This window comes from Arachis ipaensis, chromosome B5, assembly GCF_059453495.1.
Source record: "Arachis ipaensis isolate K30076 ecotype BB chromosome B5, ASM5945349v1, whole genome shotgun sequence".
Lineage (NCBI taxonomy): Eukaryota > Viridiplantae > Streptophyta > Magnoliopsida > Fabales > Fabaceae > Arachis > Arachis ipaensis.
The window spans coordinates 121,144,263-121,170,079 of NC_142440.1; the positions used below are offsets into that span (position 1 = coordinate 121,144,263).

Consider the following 25,817-nt stretch of genomic DNA (forward strand, 5'->3'; position numbering starts at 1 on the left):
TTTGAGAGAATATATCCAATCCCAGATAACCAAGGATACTCAAGCAATGAAGTTTACTAGACACAATTCAATTGACAACCTCAAAGATAACCCTTGAATCAAAGAAATCCAATAGGATCAACAAGGAGAAGGATCAGCGCATTAGTTTGAAATAAATTCAAGGTGAGTCGAAGAAGTATGAAGTTTATAGAGAAGAATCTCTCAAACCCAAGACAAAGCTCACAGAACTCAAGAGCATAATTGAAATACTTCCGAATACATTGTTCTTAAAAGAATCGAAAACTTGTAAAAATATCACTTCGCAGTCTAAAAGAGAAGTTAAACAACAAACATCCTTCAAGGGAGTAACAAAAGGATAAACGTGGCTTTACTTCAATACAATTTCATGTTGAAGTAGATTTTGTAGAGTTCCAAAAACAAAATGCACACAACTTTGGCTAAGAGCTAAAATATTTCCTCAAATATTTTAGAAAGATAATTAGAGCACAACTTAACCAAAAGCAGTTCATAAAAACTCGGAAGTGATCAAATGCTTGTTCAAAAATTCTAAAAATTCATATTCAAACAAGCGTGTATAACACTTATAGCAAGTACGAAAGAGGAAGTTAAACTCTTTTTAGAAAAGAAACTCCGAAGTAAAAATTTGCTTACAATTTGGTAAAGGAAATAAGTAGTGCGTTACAAACGAACCGATTTCCACTAAACAAGGAAGCTTTTCAAAACTTCATTTAAAATAGTGCATGCCAACTTTAAATTAACTTCGCCAAAATTGAACAATGGTTTCAATCTCAATCAAACAACAGAAAATAAATTCCGTTTAAAACTTCTTATAAGAGAATTTAAAACTTCCTTAAAAGTTCAAAACAAGACTCCAAAAGTATACTTGAAATCACCATTTCAAAAGGATATTCAAGAATATTAGGATGTACTTAAAAAGGAGTCAAGCCATACAAGAAAGAATCTTAAACCAAAGTAGTTCAAACAAGATTCACTAGGCATGAGTCATCAAACAAGCTTTCCATTGATCCAAGAGAATACTAAGCCTTAGGGAAAGATCAATCAATCATTAGAAATTTCCCAAGGATAAATCTTTGATTAAAAACTCTTGTAAAGACAATGAGAGGATAGACGATGCACAAATTTGAAACAAATCAAGCTGACTCACATAAGAGTGAGATTCACAAGGGAGGAAAAACCAAGATCAATGATAATGTTCACAAGGTGCAAAAGATTAGTTAAAAACAGAATCACGTATGACATTCATAGAGGTGAAAAGCTTAAGAAGGAACGATTCCATTCATAAGAAGAAAGCTATGAATCCAACATTTTCAAAAGAACAACAATGGCATAAACCATATAGCATGCTAAATCAAACTCAATTCAAAATAAGTTAAGTAAAGCTTATCAAACGAAACTCAACTGAGACAAAATTAGTAAATCCCTTCTTTTCAAAATTTTGAAAAATATCCAAATACATAATCAAATGAAGATGTGCATTGGAACTATAGTGAAATTACTAGAAAATCAATTTACTTTTAAAGTAAGTGCAGTTCCGTAAACCAGTAAAAGTACAGGCGATGTGTTAAGATAAGTAGTTGTTAAAATGTGTAAGAAATCTTCAAAGTTTCACATATAGATAAGTGTATATCTAGTCAACAGCAATTTTTATAAAAATCTCAAAATTAGCTGTAATCACTGTCAAATAAGAGGAAAACTGAATCAACAAGTTCTCTAAGAATGAACACGGAACCCGGAGTTAAAAGTCACAGCACATTAAGACAAGTTCAAGGCTATATCAAAGAATACTTGAATCAAGAAGAACTCAAACAGAGGAGGATAGATGCAACAAGGATCTTAAACCAGCATATGCACTTAAGGTCAAACAAGAATGCATATGGATAGAGGAATAGAGTTGAAAAATCAAACTACTTTTCAAAAGAACTAGCAAACAAGAGCTTCAAGTTAGGATATAAAAGAACAGGTCGACTCGAACAAAATTCAAGACACACAACTGAATAGCCTCGAGAAATAGTTTCCAACGTTCCCAAAACCTGCGATTCGCTTTACTCAAAACTTGTATATCATCTATGATAACCCATTAGTGCTCTCATATACATAATTCACTAGTATTAAGCCGGCCAAACTTAATATCAGAAATTATGCAATGCAACACTAACAGCGTTAATCAATAGACCGTCATGTGCATAAAGCTCTAATTCTCGTCATTCGACAAGACCTAATACATGACAAACACTCAGAGTATGCAATTGAAGCATAGTCAGTCCATTCCTCAGGCTCTACAGGAAGAACTACTCTGATACCATAATGTAACACCCTAACTACCAAAGCTCACGCTTCCGGCTGCGCGCCTTTGATAGCTCGGACATTACGACGACTTTTACATTATTTAATACTAAAATATGAGCCTGTTTAAAACTTTAAACCGCAATACCGCTCCCAAAAATTCTTTCGTTCGATAACGTACATCCATAAATACCATACAACGTACAAAAACTCATAAAGAGTACATCCATATATATACATACATATATATAAGTAATACTACAAACATAATCCAATACAATTCCTATCCCTCTTACAGATTATATCAAGATAAAGGCGAGGGTACAATAAACCATAACTAAAACAATACAGAGCATTACAACAACAATTAAATAAGCTCTTCGTAACTTCTGCGCCCATATCCTGAAAGGGGAAAAATGTAGGGGGGTGAGAACATCATCCTCGAAAGGGTTCTCAGTAGAGGGTTTTTAGGAATTACTGTAATAGGATACGTGAAGATAAACCGTACCAGTGATTCATAACCGTCTTATGCCTCTTTTCAAAAACAACGGTTTACAATGAAAGTAAAGTCGGAAATCTTTTCGGAAAGAAGAACCGTTCAATTCTCAAAAACTCAGAAGCCTTTCAAAGCGGTTTATCTAAGCGAAACCAAAATAGCCTTTCATATTTTATTCCAAACCAGAAACACAAAACCGAAATCAACCATCAGTTCATCTCATTCCAACCACGGCCCTAGGCCCAAACAATCCAACCAACAACCAATCACCACAATCCAACAGAGTCCCAGATGCAAACACAGATAGGAGGTTCAAGCACAAACAAACAGTTATTACAAGTAAAACAGTTAGCAATTAATCACATAGGCAAACCAAGTATAATATGCACACCCAACCAATGTCACACAAATGCATATGATGCATGCCTGTCCCTAGTGGCTGATGATATCATCTGTCGGTTATAGAGCCAACCCGACAAGTCCTGGTAGCTAACCATTGGACGTCCCTCTGTCGTGCATCCCCAACTCGAGTTATACTCATCATAAACTTGATCATAATCATGATCCATATCCATCACCCTCACTGGTGAATATTTATCCATCACCATCACTGGTGAATATTTATGGGGGCGAGCTCATCCGGGCCTTTCACAATGCCCGGCCACACTTACGACATTGGGTTAACAGAGCTTCGAGTCTCAACCTGGAGCACATGGTGGCTAGCCATTGCTACTACCCAGGGAAACCCTCATCTCCAATAGTGGAAGTGCAAAAATTACAATTATCAATAATTCAGCATATACATGCATTCATTCTCATCCATGGATCAACATCCATCTCAGCCATCCGGCTTACAGTTCAGTCCAGAACCAGCCAATATTGATAATCACACACAGCCATTCTGGCTCACGGTTCAATCCAGAACCACTCAATATTCATAATCATACATAGTCATTCCGGCTCATAATAAAACAGCACTTCCACATTCAAAATCATCAAATTCATAAAATCGGCATTTAAGCCATAAATCATTTTCTCAATTCATTTCACTTTGAAATCAAGTTTCAACTCTTTTCAGCCTTGGCTTTAAAGATCTCATTTCTCAAATTATCTCAGGCTCATAAGCCAATTTTACTCAAGGAAAATTCCCTTTTTGAAATAAGCCACTCTCGGCTTCCTCTTTCCAAAACTTCCAAAACCATGGAAAGTTAAAGATTCCTTTTGACTCATTCAAAATCACCCATCCAACAATGAGATTTTTGTAACAAAAGTTCCTCGGCAGAGTCCCAAGTCCTTAGGGGAGAACAGCATAACTCATTTCGCCAAATTCATTTAAAATCATTAAAACATTGGCTTTCCGATTTGAGTAATAAAATAGGATCCAAGCCAAACCGAGTCACGTAATCATTTACTTCCTTCAAAGCCGTTTCCTCTACTTAGGCAAAACCAGCTTTAACCCCCATGACAAATTCTAAAACGTTTCATCTGTTAAAATTGTTTTAGTCTTGCAAGGATTCAGAATTCAAAGAGTACTCAAACCTTTCTCAAAACATTTCAAAATGAAACTTGTCAATAGACACTCAGGTTCTTTCAAAGTCATTGAAACTCCTTTAATTAAAACCCCCAAGTCAAATTCGAAGGCATAAACCCTTTTTACATCCAAACAGCTTTAAAACACAAGTTTCATCTAAATAACTTTCTTCTGAAAAGATACAATGCATTTCTTAAGAAGTAAGACTGAATCACAATTTCCTCTTTAATAATTCATTTCAAAAGCATGAATCATTCTTTTCTTGATAATTCAAGTAAAATAGTAGAAGTCTTTAACTCATCATTTTTTTCAGACAACATTCAATAAAGACTCGAATTTTATAGAAATTTCGGCAGCACCTCCCCTAAAACTTGGACTTTGCCACCCGGTTCGGGTCCCCACTAAACCGTTCCACAATCCTTTTCAACAGTCCAGAATCCAAAATCAAGCTAAATCCAACAGTCGCCTCATTGGCATATCTCAAGAAAACCGTTTCAAAATCACACCATATCAACTAAATCAACTCATTTCCAAAGCTTTAAGGAAACGGTTCCGCAACATTCATTTATCAAACCAGATCATTTAAAGCAAGCCAGGCTGAATTCAAGGGTGGATTCTATTTTTCACATTCTCAATAAAATTAACTCAAATCAATTCTCAACAGGTTAAACTCGATCTCAAAGCTTTAAAAGAATCAACTTGAAAAGCATTTCGTTTCACAAAACCACATAACAATTCAACCAACAGACGTTCATAACCAACCAAGGCAAATCAAGCCATACATAAGGCCGATACAATCACCAAATACACATTCACTCACATCAGTATCCATATGTAATAATTCCAATATATACAATATAGTTTTTGGAAAGCGCCCCTACCTCGAAACGCAAATCCATAACCCAAACGTCTCACAGAGTCCTTTCCGCCTCAGCCCAAACTAACGGCAACCAAATCCTCAGCTCCAAGCCACCTTCGCAATAGCCATAGCAACACTAATCGCAGCATATAATAATCAGGACTCGATCCCACGTTACCAAGACTCATATTCATTAATCAAACACAACCGAATACTAACGCGAGGCTATTCGAAACATAACTTACTTACTGAACTAGCGAAACGAGGCAGTCGCAAACTCCGAGCAAGACACGCAAGCATCGATACACCACCCTGTGACAAATAACGCCACAACACCTCAGCCTAAATTATCTGAACAGCAACAAAAAGGCTTCGCAAACCAAAACGCTTACCAAGACTGAGGAAGAATGGTTGAACTGAAACAGCGGCGATCTCTGAACCGGTTCGGCGGCGGCCCGGCAGCCACTTCAAGCGGCAGCGGCGACCTGAACAACATGTAGGGACAATGAGGTTCCCAGAAACTCAACGGAGAATGAGAACCAGCTTAAAATCCTTACCGACAAAGCCTTCCGGCGACGGCAGCGGCGTTTCCGGCGGCAGAGGTTTACCGGCGCACCCCCATGAGCGGCGACAAGGCTCCCAACAGCAGTTGGGTGCAGCGGCAGGGACAGTTCTGCGGCGGTTCTTCTCCGGCGGGCTCTCCCTCTTTTCCTCGCGACAACACCGGCGACTGGGTGGCGCGACTCTTTCCCCCATCGCGATCCTATCCCTCGCCTCAGATCTGCTCTGCGACAGCGCAGGGACGGCGGCGCGGCTGGGCTGGGTGCGGCTTCAGTGGCGATGGCGAGGCAGAATGGCGCGGTTCCCTCCTCCTTCGCGACCTTCTCTCCCGCCTGAGTTCTGACCCGCGATGGCGTCGGATCCACGGGCAGCAGTGGCAGCAAGGGTTTCCTTCATGCCTGCGAGGACGACGGCGGCAAGGCGAGGCACGGCGGCAAGGCGTGACGTAGTGGTGGCAGCACTCTTCTCCCCCTGGCCGGCGTCAACTCCTTCTTCCTCTCCTCCCCTTCTTCCGTCTCTACCCGTTTCCTTCTAACCCTTTCCTCCTTTTCTCCATGGTTACTGCATACTAATTTGGAAAAGGGAAAACATGCGTATTGCTGCTGATGGGCTCAGAGGGGGAAACGGGTTCTGGTTAGGGTTTTCAGGGTTAGAGTGTTTCATTTTCAAAAATTAGGGTTAGGGTAATTCGGTAATTTCACTTAAAAATAGGTATAATGTAGTAATTAGAAATAAATTCTAATTCAACAATAATAGTGCATAAAATATTATTTGCTCATCAATTTCACACTTTATTTTCAATAAAATGTCCAAATCCAAAATTTAGAATTAATATAATTAATTTCTCTATTTTTTAAAATAGCAATATCAATAAATTAAAATATTACTTATCTAATCCAAATCATATAAAATCCTTATTATTTCATAACTATCAACCTTATACTTTACATATAGAAAATAATCCAATAATTGTAAAATTGGATAATAATCATAACTTATCTCAAATCCAATAAATCAAAACTTGTCTTAATTACCTTTAATAAAATAATTTCTAAAATTAAGGCTATAAATAACCATATGATTTGAGACTTGATCATAATAAGACTTTTCAAAAGTTCTGGATTTTACATTTGGCTTGCCTACTTTCTAACTGTAATTAACTGCTACTTGATCTATTTGCCGTACCTGCTCTCTCTATTTGTGTTTTTCTTGTAATACTTTGTATATGTTTGAACAACTAAGGATCCCTTATGCTGGTGGTGGTGACACTGAAGGTCATTTCTTGATGTGATTATTTGATTATTGATTTGATTATATGTTGGGTCGAAGGCTGTGAACTGATTGCGTTTGGGCCGGAGGCCGTGATATGTTGGATTAGTGGTAAGTTCTGGTTAAAATGGTTCCTTAGTAAGTGGTGAAATGTATGAAATATTATTTTGCGTGAAATATTTATAAGAAAAATATGGGTTTTAGATTTGGATAATGAACTGACGATTACTGCGATTGAAAATAGTTTTATTTAAAATATCTTCTTATGACAATTCTTAAAAATCCTCTACTAAGAACTAGTAAGGACGATGTTCTCACCTCCTACAGACTTCTCTTTTCAGGACAGACGAGGAAGCTAATGAAGTTTTTGCTAAGTCCTTAGCTGCACTGTTTCTGTTTGTATATATATTAGTCATAGTTTTTTCCTTGCCTTTATCATTATAATTTTGTAAGAGGGATAGGAGTTGTATGATTTGTATGTATATAATATATATAAGTTACTTATGTAAGAAGTTTTGTATATATGTATATGCATGTTGGTAAAAATTTAAAAGTATTTTCAGTTTTTCCAAGAAAATAGTGATGTGGTTTTGAGTTAAAGGCTAATATCATATTATTAAATATATGAAAGTCGTCGTAATATTCTCGCTATCATAGTGGCGCAGTTAGAAGCGTGACATTTTGATAGTGAGGGTGTTACACTAAGCATCCCAGGTCCATCTCCATGAATAGCAGGAAGTTGTTGATATGGAAATGCAGATTTATTCATTGCCTCAAGATCCAAGTTAGAGAAGTGTGGAGGGTACTGTTGTGTCTGAGAGTTTGACTAGGCTTGCGACCTTCCACCAAGTATAGTGTTCTCCTCGCCATCGCTACCATCACCAATGATGTGTGGTTCCGAATCTGACCCATCATCTCCTATAACTTCTGTAATTGGATTTCTTTCTCCGACCTCCATGAATGCGGGTGCACCGTTCAATACAGGTGCTGCTCTCATTGCAGCTGCAAGCTCCCCAAAGGTACGCACATCACCCAAGTCATCTGTATTATCTGCCTGGACCGGCAAATCTATTGCAAATGATGGAGATGAAACATAGGCAGTAACCTATTGAACTGCTGGAATGGCCCTAGAACTCCCTTCTATTCCGCCGGTTGGCGGATTTGGAGTAGATCCACCAGAGCTACCCTTTACATCAACCATTCTCGCAAACAACTCCATAGCACCCAAATATGAAAATCTAGCTTGACTATGAAATATAACTCGCACGTCGTCATCGCCTATAATTTCATATTTTCCAAACTTGACATACCCTTACCTAAGTAAGATAGAAATCTGAAAAAAAAACTTGCTTTACACGTTTTTTGCCACACTTTCCTAACTTCTGTAATATATTATTTTATAAATCCATCAAGCTCATTGACAGATTGACAAACAGATCAATCTACGTTTTACTAGAAAATGTAACACTCTCACTTGTGTTTTTGTCAATTTTTCTTCGATGATGAACTAGTAAAGATACACTCAATCATCTCTTCCAAAATTCTAACTTCACGTTAGAGTATTCTCATTTATTTATAGAGTTATTATCTTCTTAAATTGCCATAGAATCCTAAGAATTAGTTTTTTACACATAAATTATCACAGAATCCTAAGAATTTAACTCTTTATATATAAATTATTACAGAGTTTTAAAATTTATGTTTTGAACATAAATTGTGCCAGATTGTTATGTTTTATGTGTAAAAGTATAAATCATTTTAAGATAAAACGATTTACATTCATTTTGAGAAGTTCAATACTTTAGAATGATTTATACTTATTATATGAGAGAACTTCTACACATAAATCGTTCTAATAAAGTGTAAGATTTAATATATTAATTAAACCGCATCATCTTAGAACGAATTATATATTAATTCAAATAGGAAATTTACGTGATAAAATACGATTTAAAAGAATTAAGTAATTTAGATCTCTCATTATTTTATTTAAATAAAGAAACTTTACTTTTACATGCATGAGGATGGTGTTAGATTTTATATTGATGTTTCTGCATCATCACTGACCTAAATTATTATATGTTCACACTCGATATACGAAAAACAAAGGATGAAAGCTGCAATTGGAGTCTTCTGCATATAAGACAAGGCAATAATCATGATAATAGTGCCCCACACACGAATATTCCACGACAAGAGGTATATTATTTTTTAATTTCGAGAGTTAGCTAATGAATGTGCTAGAATATTCTCTTTTGTTTATATTATTTTCTTGGGTAATGACCAGCGACCAAAACTATTTGATCCGATTTCTCTAGCCTAACCTTCGTCTTAGATTCCAATTCCATATCGCTTGAGAGATTATATTTAATTAAATAAACAATAAAATTAAGCTTCCAAACGTTTTGTAAACCAAATTCCAATTAACTATGCTTTTTCTTCTTTTTACGTATTACTTTTTTTTTTCTTTTTGTTCATCATTCATTATATATTTTTTATGCATTTTTTTTAATATGGTCTTTGTCATTTTCGTTGCCGTCACTATTATCGCTACGCTGCTATCACTATTATCGTCACCATTATTATTGTTATTATTACTGTCTTTTTCTTTCTTTTCATTCTTTTTTATTATCATCATCATTCAGCAAAAATATTAAACACAAAATTTAATACACAACATAAAAATTTTAATGCATAACAAAAAAATTAATACACATACAATACAAAAAAATTTTGTTATATCACAAACTTTTTTATGGTATAAAAATTTTTATATTATATCCATAAATTTATGTATTACTACAAATTTTTTGTATTATATATAAAAATTTGTGTTCTTTATAATAAAATTTTTATGTTAAAAAATACGAAAATAAAAAACTACTACATTATATATTTGTATTTTTTTTTTCAACTGATATTAACTTGATTGAATTTGATTATAAAAAATTTTGTGTATGTAATATCATTCTTAAATAAATTAGTGGTAATACCCATCCATGATTTGCTTAAAAAAAAATAGAATTTAGTTAATATATATTTTAAAAATAAATATTAAAATATCAGTTGAAAAGAAATTTAAAAATTTATAAAATTTAAATTTTAATATATTTATTAAAGAATTTCTACTAACAAAAGTCTTAACTTATCCATAATTACTAATCCAAAATTTCAAATAATTTTGTTACATTTAAGTTTTTTTGTCAACCAAATTTAATCAAGTTAGTCCAGACCTAATAAAAATTATTTTCATTACACCCAGCGTGTACACACGCACGTATCACCAACGCAAACATACCATTTTAGGTCTTCGTATTCCTTCTTCTTCTTCGCGTATTTTCTCTCCATCGTCGTTCTTTTATTATTGTTGTTATTGTTGCATTTTTTTTCTTTTTCTTTCTAGTAATTTTGCAGCATTTCTTTTTTGTCTTTTTTTATTTTATTCCTCTTAAGAAAGTGAAATAAGAAGAATTATAAGAAAATGAAATAATAATAATAATAATAATAATAATAATAATAATAATAATAATAATAATAATAATAATAATAATAATAATAAGATGAAGAAGAAGCAGCAAAATATGAGGAGAAAAAAGTGGAAAAGTTTTGAATTATGCAGAATTTATCAGAATAAAAATAGACCAAAATTTTTTAACAAATACACATAAATTTCTCATTTGTTACACCGAAATTTTGTTAGAAAAACACAAAAATGTCATTTTTAATGTTGCATTTTTCTTATTTCTTTCTTTTTTTTTAGTTGAATGAATGTATGTTCATTTTCTTCTTAGTAATTTTGTAACATTATGTGTTTTTCATTTTTTTTGTTTGATTTTTTTGTTTTTATTCTTGTTAAGAGAGTAAAATAAGAAGAAACTTAAAAATGTAAAATACGAAAGAAAAGATGAATAATAAAAAGAGGAGGAAGAGGAAGATTTTTGAATGGTGCAGAACTTATCAGAATAAAAATATACTAAAATTTATTAACAAATACACATAAATTTCTTAGTTTTTAAATCGAAATTTTGCTACAAAAGTACAAAATGTCTTCTTTAATGTCGTATTTTTCTTCTTCTTTTCCTTATTTCTTTCTTTCTTTTTGTTGAATGAACGTACGTTTATTTTCTTCCTAATAATTTTGCAACATTATGTCTTTTTTCTTCTTCTTTGTTTGATTTTTTTTTGTTTTTATTCTTGTTAAGAGAGTAAAACAAGAAAAACTTAAAAAAGTAAAACAAGAAGAAAAAAATAAATAAGAAAAAAAAGATGATAATGGAAAAAAAGAAGAAGAAGCAGCAGAAAATAAGGAAGAGGAAGAGGAAGAGTTAATGGCTTGGATTCATGTATGGATATGTATAACGTGGCTTTAATACAAAAGTGAGAGAATGAGAGAGAGAGAGAGAGTGTGGGTGGGAAACACAGTGGGGGGTAGGTTTAGGAATCCGATCAAAGATCCTAGAGTTTGGAATCGAGAAGAGTATCGGCGGTTGGAGACGGAGTCCTTTTCGATTTTCCTGGATAACCTTCCAGAGGACATCTCAAAGAGAGAACTGTTCGAACTATTCAGTTGGACTGGACGCATAAACGACATATATCTTGCTCGGAAGCAAAAAAATGGTAGTTTATACATATTCGCGTTCATACGATACACCACGAAGGGAGGGGCTTTAAAGGCCATAACAGAGATGAATCGTATGAGACTGAGAGGCAAGATTGTGTTTGTTGGGGAAGCAAAATACAGGAGACTGGCGCCTGTAGTTGGCAAACAGAAGATGCAGGAATGAGGGATTGTTCGGTGAGAAAATGACCGCCAGCCGGAAAAGGAACGGGAGGATGCTCCAGCTCTCCCAGCTAGTAGTTCTAAGGATGTGAGAAAAGATAAGATACCAGACCCACGTGGGAACGGTTGGACAAAGAAGCTGGAAGTGGCTATGGCGAAAGAGAACTTGCATTGGTTGCAGAAAAGCCTGATAGGTGGAACAACGACGGCCATTGACTATGGACTGCTACAGGATCTGGTTACTAAGAACTTCCCACAAGTTGTTCAGGTACGAGAATTGGGAGCTTACAAAGCCTTGCTGACGTTCGATAGCTTGTTGAATGCGGAAGAGACGTACACATTCAAAATGAATAGCCTGTTACGAATATTTCATAACGTATGGAGGTGGGACAAATCGGAGAAAAGTGATTCTCGAAGAGTCTGGTTAGAGTGTTATGGGGTCCCGCTACATATTTGGTCAATGGATACCTTCAAGAAAATCGGAGGTCAATGGGGAGAGGTGGTTGGGTGTGATAAAGGGACGGAAGCATGCGCCTCGTTTAGCGTCGGTCGTGTACTAATCGATACTTGTGTTATGGATGTGATCAATGAATGGGTTCATATCACTCTAGATACCAGTGGCTTTGACGTCTTGGTAAAAGAGGTGGGACAAGAAGTTTACAGTTCACAATGTCAGTTGGAAAGAAGAGCGGATAAAGGTGTACCCTGCGTTCTCCAAAATAACGTTAGAGATAGAAATCTTGATGCTGATGCTGCAATGTCGCCAGACCTCACAAAGTTGTTAGACTATGGAGATCAGGCAGCGTTAGTGGTTGCGGGAAGGGTACGACGGGAAGAAGAAGATGAGGATAGAGTAGTAATTTCGGAGTCAATTTTGAATGAATGGAGTTATGACCACTTAAAGCTCAATCAAATGAATTCGGGTAAGAATCAGCAAATTTATTGTCCTATTGATGGCTTAGCAGATTTCATGGGATTGGGAGAGAGTAATCAAACTGATTCGGAGCTAACAATTCCGTGGAATTACACCTGCAACCAAAATGGGCTAGAAAGAGGGAAGCCCAATGGAACATGTGTGAGAGAAGGAAGGGCCACCAATTCAACCAAAAATAAAAAAGCCATGTTGGGCCAAGGAGGCCCAAATTCTTTAACAGCTGGGGTGGGTAGAAGCGGCACTTGCTTCGCTGGACTGGAGGACAGTCCTGTGGGCCGGGTTGGTCTGATCCAAGGAACCCACCATGCCTTCGCGGGTCGGGCCAGACAGCCCCAAAAGATTAGATCGGTTCCTGCTGTCCCAACTGCGCCGCTAGGGGAACCTCGCGTGCTAGAGGCGTCGAGCGGCAAGTTCGGTAAGCGGGAAGGTGGCGGAGAATGCGTTGTGCACGATGCAGGAGGTGATGAACGCTGCACTGCGGAAAGGTTGGAAGAGGGTGAGCTGGTTGAGGGTGCCGGATCTGAGAGCGAGGAAGAAGGATGGAGTTCTGCGTCCATCGGCCGGAAATCATCGAGACGGAGAGTAACTGACAGAGATGATGCCCGGATGACTGTTAGCTGTGCGCCGATAAGGGACGGTATCGATGGAGACCGGGAGGCTGCAGAAGGCGACAAAGAGGTAAGGACAGGGGATTATGGATTGGGAAAAATGTTGTCAGGAAGGAGAGGTCTGTGATGAGTCATGAGGAGGTTCAACCGGTTGAGGAAGGGAACCGGCATAGTAATGAGGCCAATCACGCAACTATTATCAATGGCAATGCAAGTTTAGAGAAGCCAGGATTGAGAACTGATTTGGCTAGTGACAAGAATATGGCCGTTCAGAATGTGGAGAAGGGTATGGTGATAGAGGTGATCATAAAGAGGGACAAAGACACCTCAACGAAGATGAGAACAGCAGTCATGAGTATGAAAGCTTGGATGAAAATGCTGGAAAACCGCAAGACATGAGAGCTAGCAAAAGAGTCTGGAGCAATGTTGCTTGATGAAGAAGAAGTCATTATGGCTATCCTCCAAGAACATAATGAAGAGATTGCTCGGAATAAAAAAGTGGCAAAACAGAAGGCTAAAGCAAGACGAAGCAGGCCAAAAAATATCAAAAAGGTGTGTAATTATAATTCAAAATGATTATCAATTCATGGAATATTAGGGGGTTAAGGGGTGACGGGAAGCTGAGAATGGTAAAAGAACTCAAGAGGAAACATAGGTTGGATATGTTAGGCTTGGTAGAGACTAAAAGACAGTTAGTGACAAGATTTGATGTATCAAAAATATGGGGGAGTGGAAGCGCGGGATGGGAATATGTAGAGTCTGATGGTGCCTCCGGTGGCCTGTTATTGATATGGGATGATGCTTTCTTTAAAATTCAAAATTGCTATAAAGGTGAGCGATGGTTCTGTGTTGAAGGGGTACTGGCAGAGAAGTCTGTTAACTGTGCATTCTTCTTGGTTTATGGGGCTCACACGAGAGATGAGAAATGTTTTGTGTGGGAGGAGCTGAGTTACATGGCTGGTTTATGTCCAGGCGCTTGTTGTTTTATGGGGGATTTTAATGAGATTGGACAAGTGGAAGAAAGGCGAGGTCTAGAAAGCTTACCTCCATCGGCACAAGACTATAACGATTGGGTACATGACATGGGTCTGGTGGACTTGCCAATTTCAGATCGTAAGTTTACATGGTTCAGAGGACAGTCATGTAGCCGCATTGACAGAGCTCTGGTTAGTTTGGAATGGATGGAGGCATTTCCGGAGACTCGTTTGAGAGGTGGGTTACGGGGGTTGTCAGACCACTGTCCCATCTTAGTGGAAGAGAAGAGACTAAGAGTTGGACCGAGGCCGTTCCGAAGTCTGGATTCGTGGTTTACTCATGAAGGGTTTCTAAGGATGGTTAAGGAGGAATAGAGAGGGCTGGGAGAGATACAATTCACCGATAAACTGAAGGCGTTGACGATTCCTTTGGGGAGATGGCACAGAGACAACTTTGGTGATATGGACAGGAAAATTTTGAAATTTGAGGAAGAGATTCAGAAGATTGATGACATGGTTAGCAATGGAAACTATGATGAGACAGTGGAAGCAAGAAGGAAGGCGTTGGTTAAGTGCTGTGAGAAATGGTATGTGAGGAAAGAATTACATTGGAAGCAAATGTCAAGGTCGAGGCTTGCAAGGGACATGGATAAAAATACGAGATACTTTCATAACTTAGCTTCGGCGAGACGGCAAAATAACAGAATTGATACACTAGCTATTAATGGAAGATTGATAAGGAATCAAGCTAGGATTAAAATTGCCATTAGGGAGTTCTACAAAGAATTATATCATCAAGAGAGGTCCCCGGAGGTGGGATTCAGAGATGGTCTGGTGGAAAGGATCAGCGAGGAGGATTCTCTTGCACTAGAGGTACTACCGTCACCTGAGGAGATCAAAGCGGCGGTGTGGGATTGTGAATCATCCAAGGCCCCAGGATGTGATGGGTACAACATGAACTTCATAAAGAAGTGTTGGAATGATATAGGATCGGACTTCACGGCAGCGGTGTTGGGTTTTTTCCAATCCTCAAGGTTACCGCCTGATGCTAATGTCACATGGGTGGCGCTGGCCCCCAAGTTTCCTGGTGCTAAGGAAATCAAAGATTTGCGTCCGATTAGCATGGTGGGGTGTGTATATAAGGTAATTTCGAAGATGCTGGTTAGGAGAATGAGAGGGGTTATGCCAGGACTAGTAGGCGAGACACAGAGTGCTTTTGTAAAGGGTCGGAAGATTCATGACGGGGCTCTAATTGCATGTGAAACGGTTCAGTGGATCAAACAACGGAAGAGGAAAGCGATCATAATAAAGTTGGACTTCCAGAAAGCATATGACAGAGTCAAGTGGAGTTTTGTAGACCTTGTATTGCAGAAGATGGGGTTTGGTCGAAGATGGAGGAGTTGGGTGATGGAGTGTATTAGCACATGCTCTATGTCAATGCTGATAAATGGTTCACCATCCAAGCCGTTCAAGATGGAAAGGGGCCTGAGACAAGGGGATCCTCTGTCCCCATTTCTCTTTGTACTTGTTGTCGATGTCCTACATAGGATGATTGGAGAAACTGTGAGAAACGGTCGCATATCACCGTTGATGGTTGGGGGAGATCAGGTTGAGCTGTCGCATCTACAGTTCGCAGATGATACTATTTTGTTCTGCCCTCCAGAGGAAGACACAATTAAGAACTACAAGAGGTTGCTTAGATGCTTCCAGTTGATGTCAGGTTTAAGCATTAACTTTGATAAATCCAGTTTGATTCCTGTTAACTGTGATGAACAGTGGATACAACGTATGTGCGGAGTATTGGGCTGTAAGCAAGCCAATCTACCTGTTAAATATCTCGGTATCATGCTAGGAGCAAACCCAAGGCTGGTGAAGACGTGGAAGCCAGTAATAGACAAAGTGGAGGAGAAGCTTAGTCTCTGGAAGGCCAAGATCCTCAATAAGGCTGGTAAGCTAGTACTTATCAAATTTGTATTAAATAGTCTACTGGTTTATTATCTGAGCCTCTACAAGATGCCAAAGGCTGTTGCAGAAAAACTGATTTCATTGCAGAGAAGATTTCTATGGAATAAAGAGGATGGAAAGGGTGGTATGGCTTTGGTTAAGTGGGAAGTGGTTCAGGCCCCTAAGAAGGTAGGTGGGTTGGGGGTTGGGGATGCTATGATAAGAAATTCAGCTCTTTTGTTTAAACGGTGGTGGAGGTTCTCTAAAGAGGAGTGCCCCCTGTGGAAGAAGGTGGTATGTTCCTGTAACAACCTCAGTCCAAATGAACCCCTATTCTCCCAGGAACTACCTACCCGAGGTGGCCGGTGGAAGGATATCTGTCAGTTACAGTTCAAGAGTCAAGAAATCCGACAAAAGATGCTTACTGGGTTGTCTATGGAGGTGGGTGATGGGAGACGAACTCGATTTTGGGAGGATGTCTGGATTGATGGAGGTTCTCTGAAAGACCGCTTTCCAAGGCTGTTCTCAGTTTCAAACCAAACAGGATCAATGATAGGGGATTTTGGGTTTTAGGATGGGTTAAAGTGGAGATAGAATTTTCAGTGGAGGAGAGAGTTATTCCAATGGGAATTGGATCTTGTTAACCAGCTTCACCTCACTCTGAGACTGGTCAAACTTGATCTTGGGAGAGAGGATAGAGTTGTATGGAAGTATGATAAACAAGGGATTTTTTCTACTAACTCATTTGTGCAGGTGTTGCAGGTGGAAATGGCTCCAGAGGATATACATAGTTACAGCTTTACTAGGACCATTTGGAAAGGCCTTGTCCCACCCAGAGTAGAATTGTTCGTCTGGTTTGTCCTGGTTGGCAGGGTGAATACGAAGGAGAGGCTGAGTCGACTTGGGATCATCCCCCAACAAGATACTTTGTGTGTTTTATGTAACAGTAATGTAGAATATATCCATCACCTATTTCTTGGCTGTAGCTTTGCTTGGCAGGTATGGTGTGCTTGGTTATCATATGTTGGAATGCATTGGGTGTGCCCAGGTACAGTAAAAGACCACTTCCTGAGTTGGACTGAGAGCTCAAGAACAAAACAGGAATGCAAGAGATGGATGGTGTGTTTATGCGCGATCATCTGGAACTTATGGTTGGAACGGAACCGCAGAATTTTTCAGAACAAAGGAAAAGGGGTTGAGGAGATTATCAACATGTGTGCGTTGAGCTACAAGGAGTGGTTAGGGGTTGACCCTTTCTGTTGTTGATGGCAATGCCGGAGATGACAAAGGGAGATCTACAACTTCATTTGTTCGGTCTATTTATTTTAGTTTTTACCTTACTCTTTCTATGCTGATTATCCCTTTGCTCCACCTGTTGTGTTGAGCTTTCGTTCAAAAAAAGGAAGAGGAAGAGTTCTAAATTATGTAGAACTTATCAGAATAAAAATATACCGAAATTTTTTAACAAATAGACATAAATTTTTTAGTTTTTACACCAAAATTTTGCTATAAAAGCACAAAAATGTCTTTTTTAATGCTGCAATTTTTTCTTCTTTTTTTCTTTAGTTTTTTCTTTCTTTTAGTTGAATGAATATAGGTTCATTGTTTTTACTCTTGTTAAGAGAGTAAAACAAGAAGAAACTTAAGAAGGTAAAACAAGAAGGAAAAGATGAATAAGAAAAAAAGAAAATGATGATGATGATGAAAAAGAAGAAGAAACAGTTGCAAGACCTAGAGTAATTTATCATGACCTAATGTAAGTAGTTATGGAATGATTAACACTTTAGTACTGCGACATCTCATTAGCAAGTTAATGTGCAGGAATAATCAGATAAATTATGTGCTTTTTAACCGGGTTGTAGATAATATTCTCTTTCACCTTGAAGAAGGAATGGTTGGACTTCTCCATTGTGTTGAGTTTTGAGTTATGCAAAATTTATTAGAATAAAAATACACCGAAACTTCTTAACAAATACACATAAATTTTAGTTTCTACACCAAAATTACTTAATGATTGCAACACGCAAATTCAGTTAAAGAATAAGCACACAAACAAGACTAAATCATGAACAAAACACATCTAAATTAATTTTGGATCAGACAACCTCATTAATATGACAAAAATTTAATAATAACAATAATAATGATAAAAATAATAAAAAGATGACGATGACGATAATGATGACAATGATAATGATACAATAATAACGATGATGATGATGATAATAATAATAATAATGATGATGATGATGGAGAAGAAGAAAAAAAAACGAATAAAAAAAAATCAAATAAAAAAAAAGAGAAGAAAATAATAAAAATAATAACAAAAAAATAATAACTGAAATGTTAGTAAAAAAATAAAAATTAAAAAAAATGTATAATTTAAAAAATAATTATAATAATTTAATTAAATTTAATTAAGTATTTAGTTTGGATATAGAATCCTATTCCATTCCAAATATTAGTTATCATCTATAATGATGGGTCAGTTAATTTAATTAGAGTATATTCCTAGCTAATGTAAATTCCAGTCACGGAATATTTCGTTAACTTATTTTAATTGTCCATTTGATTATTTTATACGGGTGAATGTTATCTAACTTTCTCTAAAATAACATGTAAGTTATTTTTTATTATAGGTTATATTGTCCTTATCTTAATCATAGTTAGATTATTTTATAATTTATTATTTGAGACTGAAAATGATACAATTTTTAAAATATCAAACTCCCACTCCCACGTTGTCGCCATCTACTTTCCTCCCACAAAATCTCTCTTTCTTCAGTGTATCATCTCTTAGTTACGTTGTTGAATTCTGTCCACCGTAACTTCGTTGTGCTTTCGGCGCGTCTTTTTGCCGTGGATTACTGCTTACCAACATAGTTAATGGTTAATTTAGTTATTAAATTTTTTCATTAAAAACATATCTTTATTTAATTACGTAATGGAACATATATTTATATATAAAATATAATATAATAAAATAAATCTATTCAAAGTATTTAAAAATATAATTAAAATTATGAACATACAAATATAATAATAAAATTTGTACTCCAAACAAATAAATATATTTTTTATCATATATATATTATTTAAAAAATAAATATATTATTAAAATTAATAATAAAAATTTAAAATGATAAAATTTAATTTTTTTACCGTATTTTTTATAGTATTTTTATTTGTTTAATTTATTAGTACTTTATTATTTAATTAATAATTAAACAAATTATTTTTATAAAAATTATTTTTTGTATTATATTAGAGAAGATACCAATATAACAGTTTAAAAAATAATATTTTAAACAAAAATATTTAATATTAAAATTTTTAAATACAAAAATAAATTGTATAAATATTTAAGAAATAAATATAAAATACATACCTAAAATAAATAAAACAGATAAAATGGGAGTACTCTTAAGAAGTAGAAAATTATTTTTGTCTATTTTATTTATTTTAGACATGTATTTCATATTTATCTCTTAAATATCTATCTATACAATTTACTTTTATATTTAAAAATTTTAATATTATCTATTTTTTATTTAAAAATTATTTTTATATTTTTTTTTAAACTGTTATATTGCTCTCTTCGTTAAGATAATACAAAAATAATTTCTCATGAAAATAATTTGTTTAATCATTAATTAAATAATAAAATACGAATAAATTAAAAATTAAAAGAATATAAATATTATATAAAATACTTGTAAAAAAGTTAGATTTTATAATTTTAAACTTGTGTTATTAATTTTATAAATTTATTCTTTTTTAAAATAATTTATGTATGATAAAAGATATGATTACTTGTTTAGAGTATAAATTTTATTATTATATTTGTATGTTCCTGATTTTAATTATACTTTTAAGTACTCTGAATAGATTTATTTTATTATATTATATTTTACATATGAATATAGTTCTATTGTGTAATTAAATAAAGTTTTATTTTAATAAAAAAATTTAATAACTAAATTAAATATTACTGTTGTTAGTAAAGAGTGATCCACGGCAGAAAGAGGGATCAAGTGAGAGGATAGGAGATAGCGATGATGTCGACGCTGGCTACATTGAATAGGACGGCAAAGTTACTGACGACGGTAATTCAACGACGTCGTTAAAGGATGAAGAAAGAGAAATTGACTGAGAGGACCGTAGATGACGACGACATCATGCTTCTTGTCACTACGGCGACGGCGATACTTGGAAGGACCGAAACTTCCATTAACAGGAGTGGGGTGTTGATATTTTAAAAAATTATATCATTACCATTTCAAGTAATAAATTACAAAATAACCTAACTATAATTAAGATAAGAGTAAAAGACATATCGGTCCCTGACCTTTTTAAAATTGGACATTTTCGTCCCTTAAGATTTGAAAATACTCTTAACCCCCTAACCTTGTAAAATCTTGGACAATTGAACCCCTCTGTTGATCTAGGTTGGAAAACGTCACCGGAGAAGGCTGATGTGGCTAGGGGGAGTGTGAGCTGTCCGTTTAGGTTGCTGAGCTGGATGGGAAACTTAAATTTCAAGGACAGATCGATCCTTCACACACAAAACGACGTCGTCCCCTTCCCTGAGCCCTATTTGATCGAAAACCTTGGAGGAAGACATGGGTCTTGATGCTGCGATCGTCCATGATGAGTGAAGGGAGCTCTTCATGCACAAGACCTGGAGGGGGATCTTCATGCGCTGTGCCTGGACGATGTGAGCGAGATGCGATTGCGCCCAAGTGCTACTGTGGTGTCTATGCCATCATGTACAAGTCAAGAACGACTAGTAACCCTAATAGAGTGTTTTTTGGGTGTCCATTATTCAAGGTAAGTGAGCGATTTTTACAATAGTTGAGTTATTGTGTGCTGAGTGTTAATGGGTGATTCACTGAAATTTTGTTCCAGGCAAAAGAACCGTACTGCCGGTACTTTGTCTGGCTGGATGAACATTTCAAAAAAATTAGGGCCGTGGAGCCTGAAGCCTTGGGTGCGGTGGATGAAGCTGAGGGAGTAGCCGTTGTAGAACAGGTGCTTCGAAATCAGGATATTGAGGAAAAAATAGAAGAGTTGGAGAGAAAGTTGTTGTCTATTGAAGGAAAAAAATTGAGTTTGTGGCATATAACTGTGATTGGTGTAGTAGTTGTTGTTATTGCTGTATGTATGTTGAAGGGGTAAAAATGATTGATGTACATGGAATTGGTTGTAATGAAACTTGTCATTGCTAGCTTTTGAATGAAAGGTATATTAGTGGATTGATTCCATTTTTGTTTTGTATTTAGAACATCTAAACATTATTCCAAGCATTATGCAACATAGTAATTCTGGATAAATTTTAACCAAAACGTTAGAATGACAATATATCTGATTTAATCCAAAACATAGCTAAACAACATGAGTTAACTCCAAAATATGAAAATGTCTGGTTGGCATGTAAACAAGTTTGTCAAGATTACTCTGCTAAAAAGTATTGTCTAATGTCATACTAATAACTATCCCAAAAAAAAAAAAAACACACACACAGAGTTGATGCTGCTTTGTTCACTTCTTCTGAGGCTTCAGAATTCTCTTTGTGGCACTGGTAGCTGCTTTCAAGGTCTCCTTCGAGGGTCCCCTGCTGGTGTTTCTGCTTTGAGTTTGTTGTGTCTGTGGTGTTGGATTTGGTGGTGGATTTGGTGGTGGATTTGCACTTGTTGGGGGTCGAACAATTGGTTGCTTGGGTCTGAAAGTAGGTGCAGCAGCATTGGAGTCTGGTTGGTCCATTCTTGGCAGCTAGGATGGAGGTCTGAATGGAGTCTGTGCTAGAGCAGAAGGTTGGGCCATAAATGGAGCAGGAACTGGTGCAGACCCAGATGCCTCCCCAGCACTAGGTTCACTCAATTTTTCACCCTGTGATTGATTTTAATCCTATGTAACAACAAGACAGAAATGTAACCAAATGGGGTAATTAGTGCTTAACCTAACCAATGTTTATTTAGTGACTAATAATAAGTAGTATAAAATGGTCCTAAAGTATTTTTGGTGCTGGCTTACCTCCAGTTGAGGGGCTGATTGTGAAAGGGGAAGCAGCACCAGAGCTTGTGAGTTGTCAACTGTCTTCTTGGATTTTTTCTTCTTTGGTTTCCAGTTGGGGTTGCTTGGAGCTCCTTTACAAGTTTTATAGTTATGCCCTTTCTCGTTGCACTTGCTACATGTAACCTGGAAGCTTCTTTTCAGCTTGTCTCCTTGAATATGAGCCTCAGCAGGGTCCTTGTTGCGGTTGTGCACCTTTGGCCTCCCAATAGGCCATTTGATAGGTGGCGGGATAGGCCTCAGCTGCTCAGTCGCAGTCTAGAATTCTTCACTAGGAACGGGCTTGATGCAATGTGCATATGTCTTGTGAATGGACTCCATACACAACCATGGATGCACATAATCCTCAACCTGGTCATGCCTCTTTCTGATAGCAGCAATAGCATGTATGCACGGCATTCCTGCATAATCAGTAAAACTTACATGTAAACCAGCATAATTTTAGATAAGCTTTGGGGTTAAACCCTTTACCAGTCAATTGCCATGTGTTGCATGAACAGGTGTGTTTGATTAGATCCACATCCACTTTCGTCTTCTTTCTAGTGACCTCAAACCTTTTTCTTTCATTGTCTCCCACCCACTCAGCCATCCACCTACTGCTTGGTTTTATCTTCATCTGCAACCTTTTCCCCTAAACTGGTGCTAGTTTACCACTATGGTGTTCTAACATTCTAATGTGCTTGGTCATCCTCCTCATTAAGTAGCATCTAATCTCCTCACACATTGTCAAAACAGGTTTAACTCTGTATTTTACTACCTTTGCATTGAACACTTCACACATATTATTAGTCAGGTTATCCACCTTGGGTCCATGACTAAAATAGGCTTTAACCCAAGTGGTAGGTTCAAATTTTATCAAATATTCCCATGCCGCATTGTTAACCCCCTTCAGCCTATCCATTTTCTCCTTGAATTCTGGTTCAGTTGTACACCTAGCACACTCCCACACAATGTCTCTAATATGCATGTCTTTGAACCGATTAATAAAGTTTTTCCATATATGCATGACACAGTTTCTATGATGTGCCCTTGGCATTACCTCTTTTAATGCTGGTAGCAGGCCCTAGTCAAATATATTTTTGGAAAGTAATAAACACCAGCAAATAATCAGTTGCGGGCTATCTATTTTTAATAAACCCTACAACTAAACACATTATAAGCTAACTCAATTACCACCAACAAATAAACAGATTATAAGATAACTCAATAAACACCAACAACTAAGCAGATTGTGGGCTAACTCAATAAACACCAACAAATAAGCAAATTATAGGCTAATTCAATGAACACCAATTCAATAAACACATAAAGGAAAGTAAGAGTCTTACCTTTTGCTGGTCGAACATAAAGTTCCAACCGAATTGGGAGGCATCACCCAGATTTTCCTGGAGTAGTGTCAGGAACTATTTCCATGACTCCTTGGTCTCAGATCTTGCAACAGCAAAAGCCACAACATAGAACTAGTTGTTGGCATCCTGGGCCACTGCTGACAGTAACTGACCTCCATGGTATGTCTTAAGGAAGGCTCCATCTAGATGGATGAAAGGCCTACATCCACTCTTGAATCCTTGCTTACAGCCCTCGAAGCAGATATATATCTTGTCAAAGACAGGGAGGGACTAAGGGATAGGCTTCACATCAATTCTTGCTGTCGACCCAGGATTGCTCTTGAGAATCTCCATCCCATAGTCCCTGAGTTTCCATACTGTTCTTTTTCGTTTCCCACTAGCCTTTCCTTGGCTTCCTTTACTGCCCTATATACCATCTTCGGATGCATAACTAAGTTAAACTCCTCTCTGAAAAAATCAATTGCCTCATTAGTTGTCGTATGAGGTTGACTTCCCATTCTCTTTTCCACTTTCTTACTGATCCAGTGTTGATCAGCAACATTGCTACCCAGATCTCTTACGCATGTATGCTCAGACTTATAAGTCTTAATCTGGAAGCATAACAGTGTCTTGTTGTAAGATAGATGTGCCAGCCGTGGACAGCTTTCACCTCTGCAGCCAACTCTCACCCTTTCCTTATCATTTTTTATCCACAACAGTTCTCTCCCTCAGATATGAACATATCTTTGACAACCTCTTTGACGCCATCTATGGTTGTAAACTTGGTACCCACCTCAAATCTCCCCTCTCCAAACCTATACTCTTCATTAAACACTGGAAATTCATGCTTGTCTCCATCATCCTCTGAGGACACTGGTGTGTGAAGGTCCTCAGATGCATACTCATAAACTGGGTCATCATCATCTGAATCCTCCTCATTCACATAGAGCCCTATTGGAGGCCTGTCATTCGGCTGCACAGATGGGACATCTTCTTCAGCATGCATAGCAGCACCAGTTCTTTGGGGCTTGACATTAGGCACACTTCCTTTGGGCTTGGCTGTAGGCCTGGTTCTTTTGGGCTTTGCACTAGGCCCAGTTCCTTTGGGCTTGGCAGCTGGCCTGGTACCTTTGCCATCAGGCACACATGCAGTCTTTCTCCTAGCACCTCTTTTGTTCCCACTTGACTTTGCTCCTGGCCCTTCTTTGACAGTAACCATTCTTTTTGGCAGCACTTTCTCCTTTCCTTTCAGAGTTCTTCTTTTCTTCATAACATCATTCTCCTCATCATAGCTAGAAGAGTCATCATCAGAACTAGTTCCAGTGCCATTCGGAGGAGGTTTATACAACTCATCCTCCCCACTACCATTCCCATCCCCTGCTGTCGATGGTGATGACTGAAGCTCCCGCATGATACTGTCCACATCAACTGCATCATCAAATTCTTCTGGCCCCTGTTCTAGAGCAGCATCTTCTTCCACAATCTGTGGCTCATCAATAGGGTGATCGAAATAAATGTAGAACTCGTTGCTAGTTGAATTCCTCAGCTTGTTCTCTCGCATTTCATTGATTCCTGCATCTCCTCTCAGAATGTGCAGTCCAGTCTCAAGATCATTGCTGGTTGGGTCATACCAATACACGGCCCTGTATGTTGCATACCCCAGACCCTTGAATAGTGTAACCAAATTCCCAAAATTCACAAAGTCCAAATCCATCTCTAGAAATTTTTCAACCTTCCCACCAACATACTCAAGAGTGCCACTGGGTCCTCTACCAAAATGACCTCCATGGTAAAAAACAGGTACAACATATATATCAACCATCTGCATTATGCACAGATATAGCAATCACACATTAAACCCTATTTCAAGTGCCTGAGATTTTGAAATCAGTTAAATCCCTATAGAATTTTTTTCAGTCTTTTCTCCGAAACAGAGCATGCGATCATGACTAACCCCAACCCCATGCATTATATTCTACCAAATTCTGAAACAAGAACGAACAATATATTCCACTAATACTCTTACCTCTGTAGCAGACGGCAGCTTCTTGGTGGATGAATCCTGTCAAACCCTTCGCCACCCGCAACGTCCACTGAGCACACAATACCTTCTCAACGAGTTGAAGACGTTCTTTTTTTGGAGGGAGAAAGAAACTG

General features: G+C 37.1%; 4 protein-coding genes across 4 annotated transcripts; 2 read left to right on the forward strand and 2 right to left on the reverse strand.

Moving 5' to 3' along the window:
* Positions 1-5,443: 5,443 nt before the first annotated feature.
* Positions 5,444-5,946, reverse strand: LOC148565604 (uncharacterized). The gene is made up of 3 exons (XM_088487672.1): positions 5,748-5,946; positions 5,583-5,675; positions 5,444-5,502 (listed from the first exon to the last, which is right to left on the reverse strand). The coding sequence occupies exons 1-3, from the start codon at positions 5,944-5,946 to the stop codon at positions 5,444-5,446; spliced, it is 351 nt and encodes a 116-aa protein (XP_088343798.1).
* A 7,968-nt stretch (positions 5,947-13,914) lies between these two features.
* On the forward strand, positions 13,915-14,691 carry LOC107640882 (uncharacterized). The gene has a single exon (XM_016344385.1). The coding sequence runs from the start codon at positions 13,915-13,917 to the stop codon at positions 14,689-14,691; it is 777 nt and encodes a 258-aa protein (XP_016199871.1).
* A 6,216-nt stretch (positions 14,692-20,907) lies between these two features.
* Positions 20,908-21,438, forward strand: LOC107640883 (uncharacterized protein At4g04775-like). Its single transcript, XM_016344386.1, has 2 exons — positions 20,908-21,090; positions 21,169-21,438. Exons 1-2 carry the CDS (start codon positions 20,908-20,910, stop codon positions 21,436-21,438), a joined length of 453 nt encoding a protein of 150 aa, XP_016199872.1.
* Positions 21,439-22,032: 594 nt separating this feature from the next.
* LOC148565605 (uncharacterized) lies at positions 22,033-25,488 on the reverse strand. Its single transcript, XM_088487193.1, has 4 exons — positions 24,638-25,488; positions 22,623-22,677; positions 22,294-22,575; positions 22,033-22,149 (listed from the first exon to the last, which is right to left on the reverse strand). The coding sequence occupies exons 1-4, from the start codon at positions 25,486-25,488 to the stop codon at positions 22,033-22,035; spliced, it is 1,305 nt and encodes a 434-aa protein (XP_088343319.1).
* Between the last annotated feature and the right edge of the window lie 329 nt (positions 25,489-25,817).

Excerpts from the sequence above, each read along its gene's own strand:
- LOC148565604 (XM_088487672.1), bottom strand. The coding sequence starts at position 5,946 with ATGGGGGAAAGAGTCGCGCCACCCAGTCGCCGGTGTTGTCGCGAGGAA. Across the intron at positions 5,676-5,747 it reads GTCGCCGGAAGGCTTTGTCG|GTCGCCGCTGCCGCTTGAAG; the intron begins GTAAGGATTTTA and ends CATGTTGTTCAG. Across the intron at positions 5,503-5,582 it reads ACCATTCTTCCTCAGTCTTG|GGTGGTGTATCGATGCTTGC; the intron begins GTAAGCGTTTTG and ends TATTTGTCACAG.
- LOC107640883 (XM_016344386.1), top strand. The coding sequence starts at position 20,908 with ATGATGAGTGAAGGGAGCTCTTCATGCACAAGACCTGGAGGGGGATCT. Across the intron at positions 21,091-21,168 it reads TTGGGTGTCCATTATTCAAG|GCAAAAGAACCGTACTGCCG; the intron begins GTAAGTGAGCGA and ends ATTTTGTTCCAG.
- LOC107640882 (XM_016344385.1), top strand. The coding sequence starts at position 13,915 with ATGATTATCAATTCATGGAATATTAGGGGGTTAAGGGGTGACGGGAAG.
- LOC148565605 (XM_088487193.1), bottom strand. The coding sequence starts at position 25,488 with ATGCAGATGGTTGATATATATGTTGTACCTGTTTTTTACCATGGAGGT. Across the intron at positions 22,678-24,637 it reads GAAGAAGATGTCCCATCTGT|GATTATGTGCATCCATGGTT; the intron begins GCAGCCGAATGA and ends GACCAGGTTGAG. Across the intron at positions 22,576-22,622 it reads TCACAAGACATATGCACATT|CTGAGGCCTATCCCGCCACC; the intron begins GCATCAAGCCCG and ends GCGACTGAGCAG.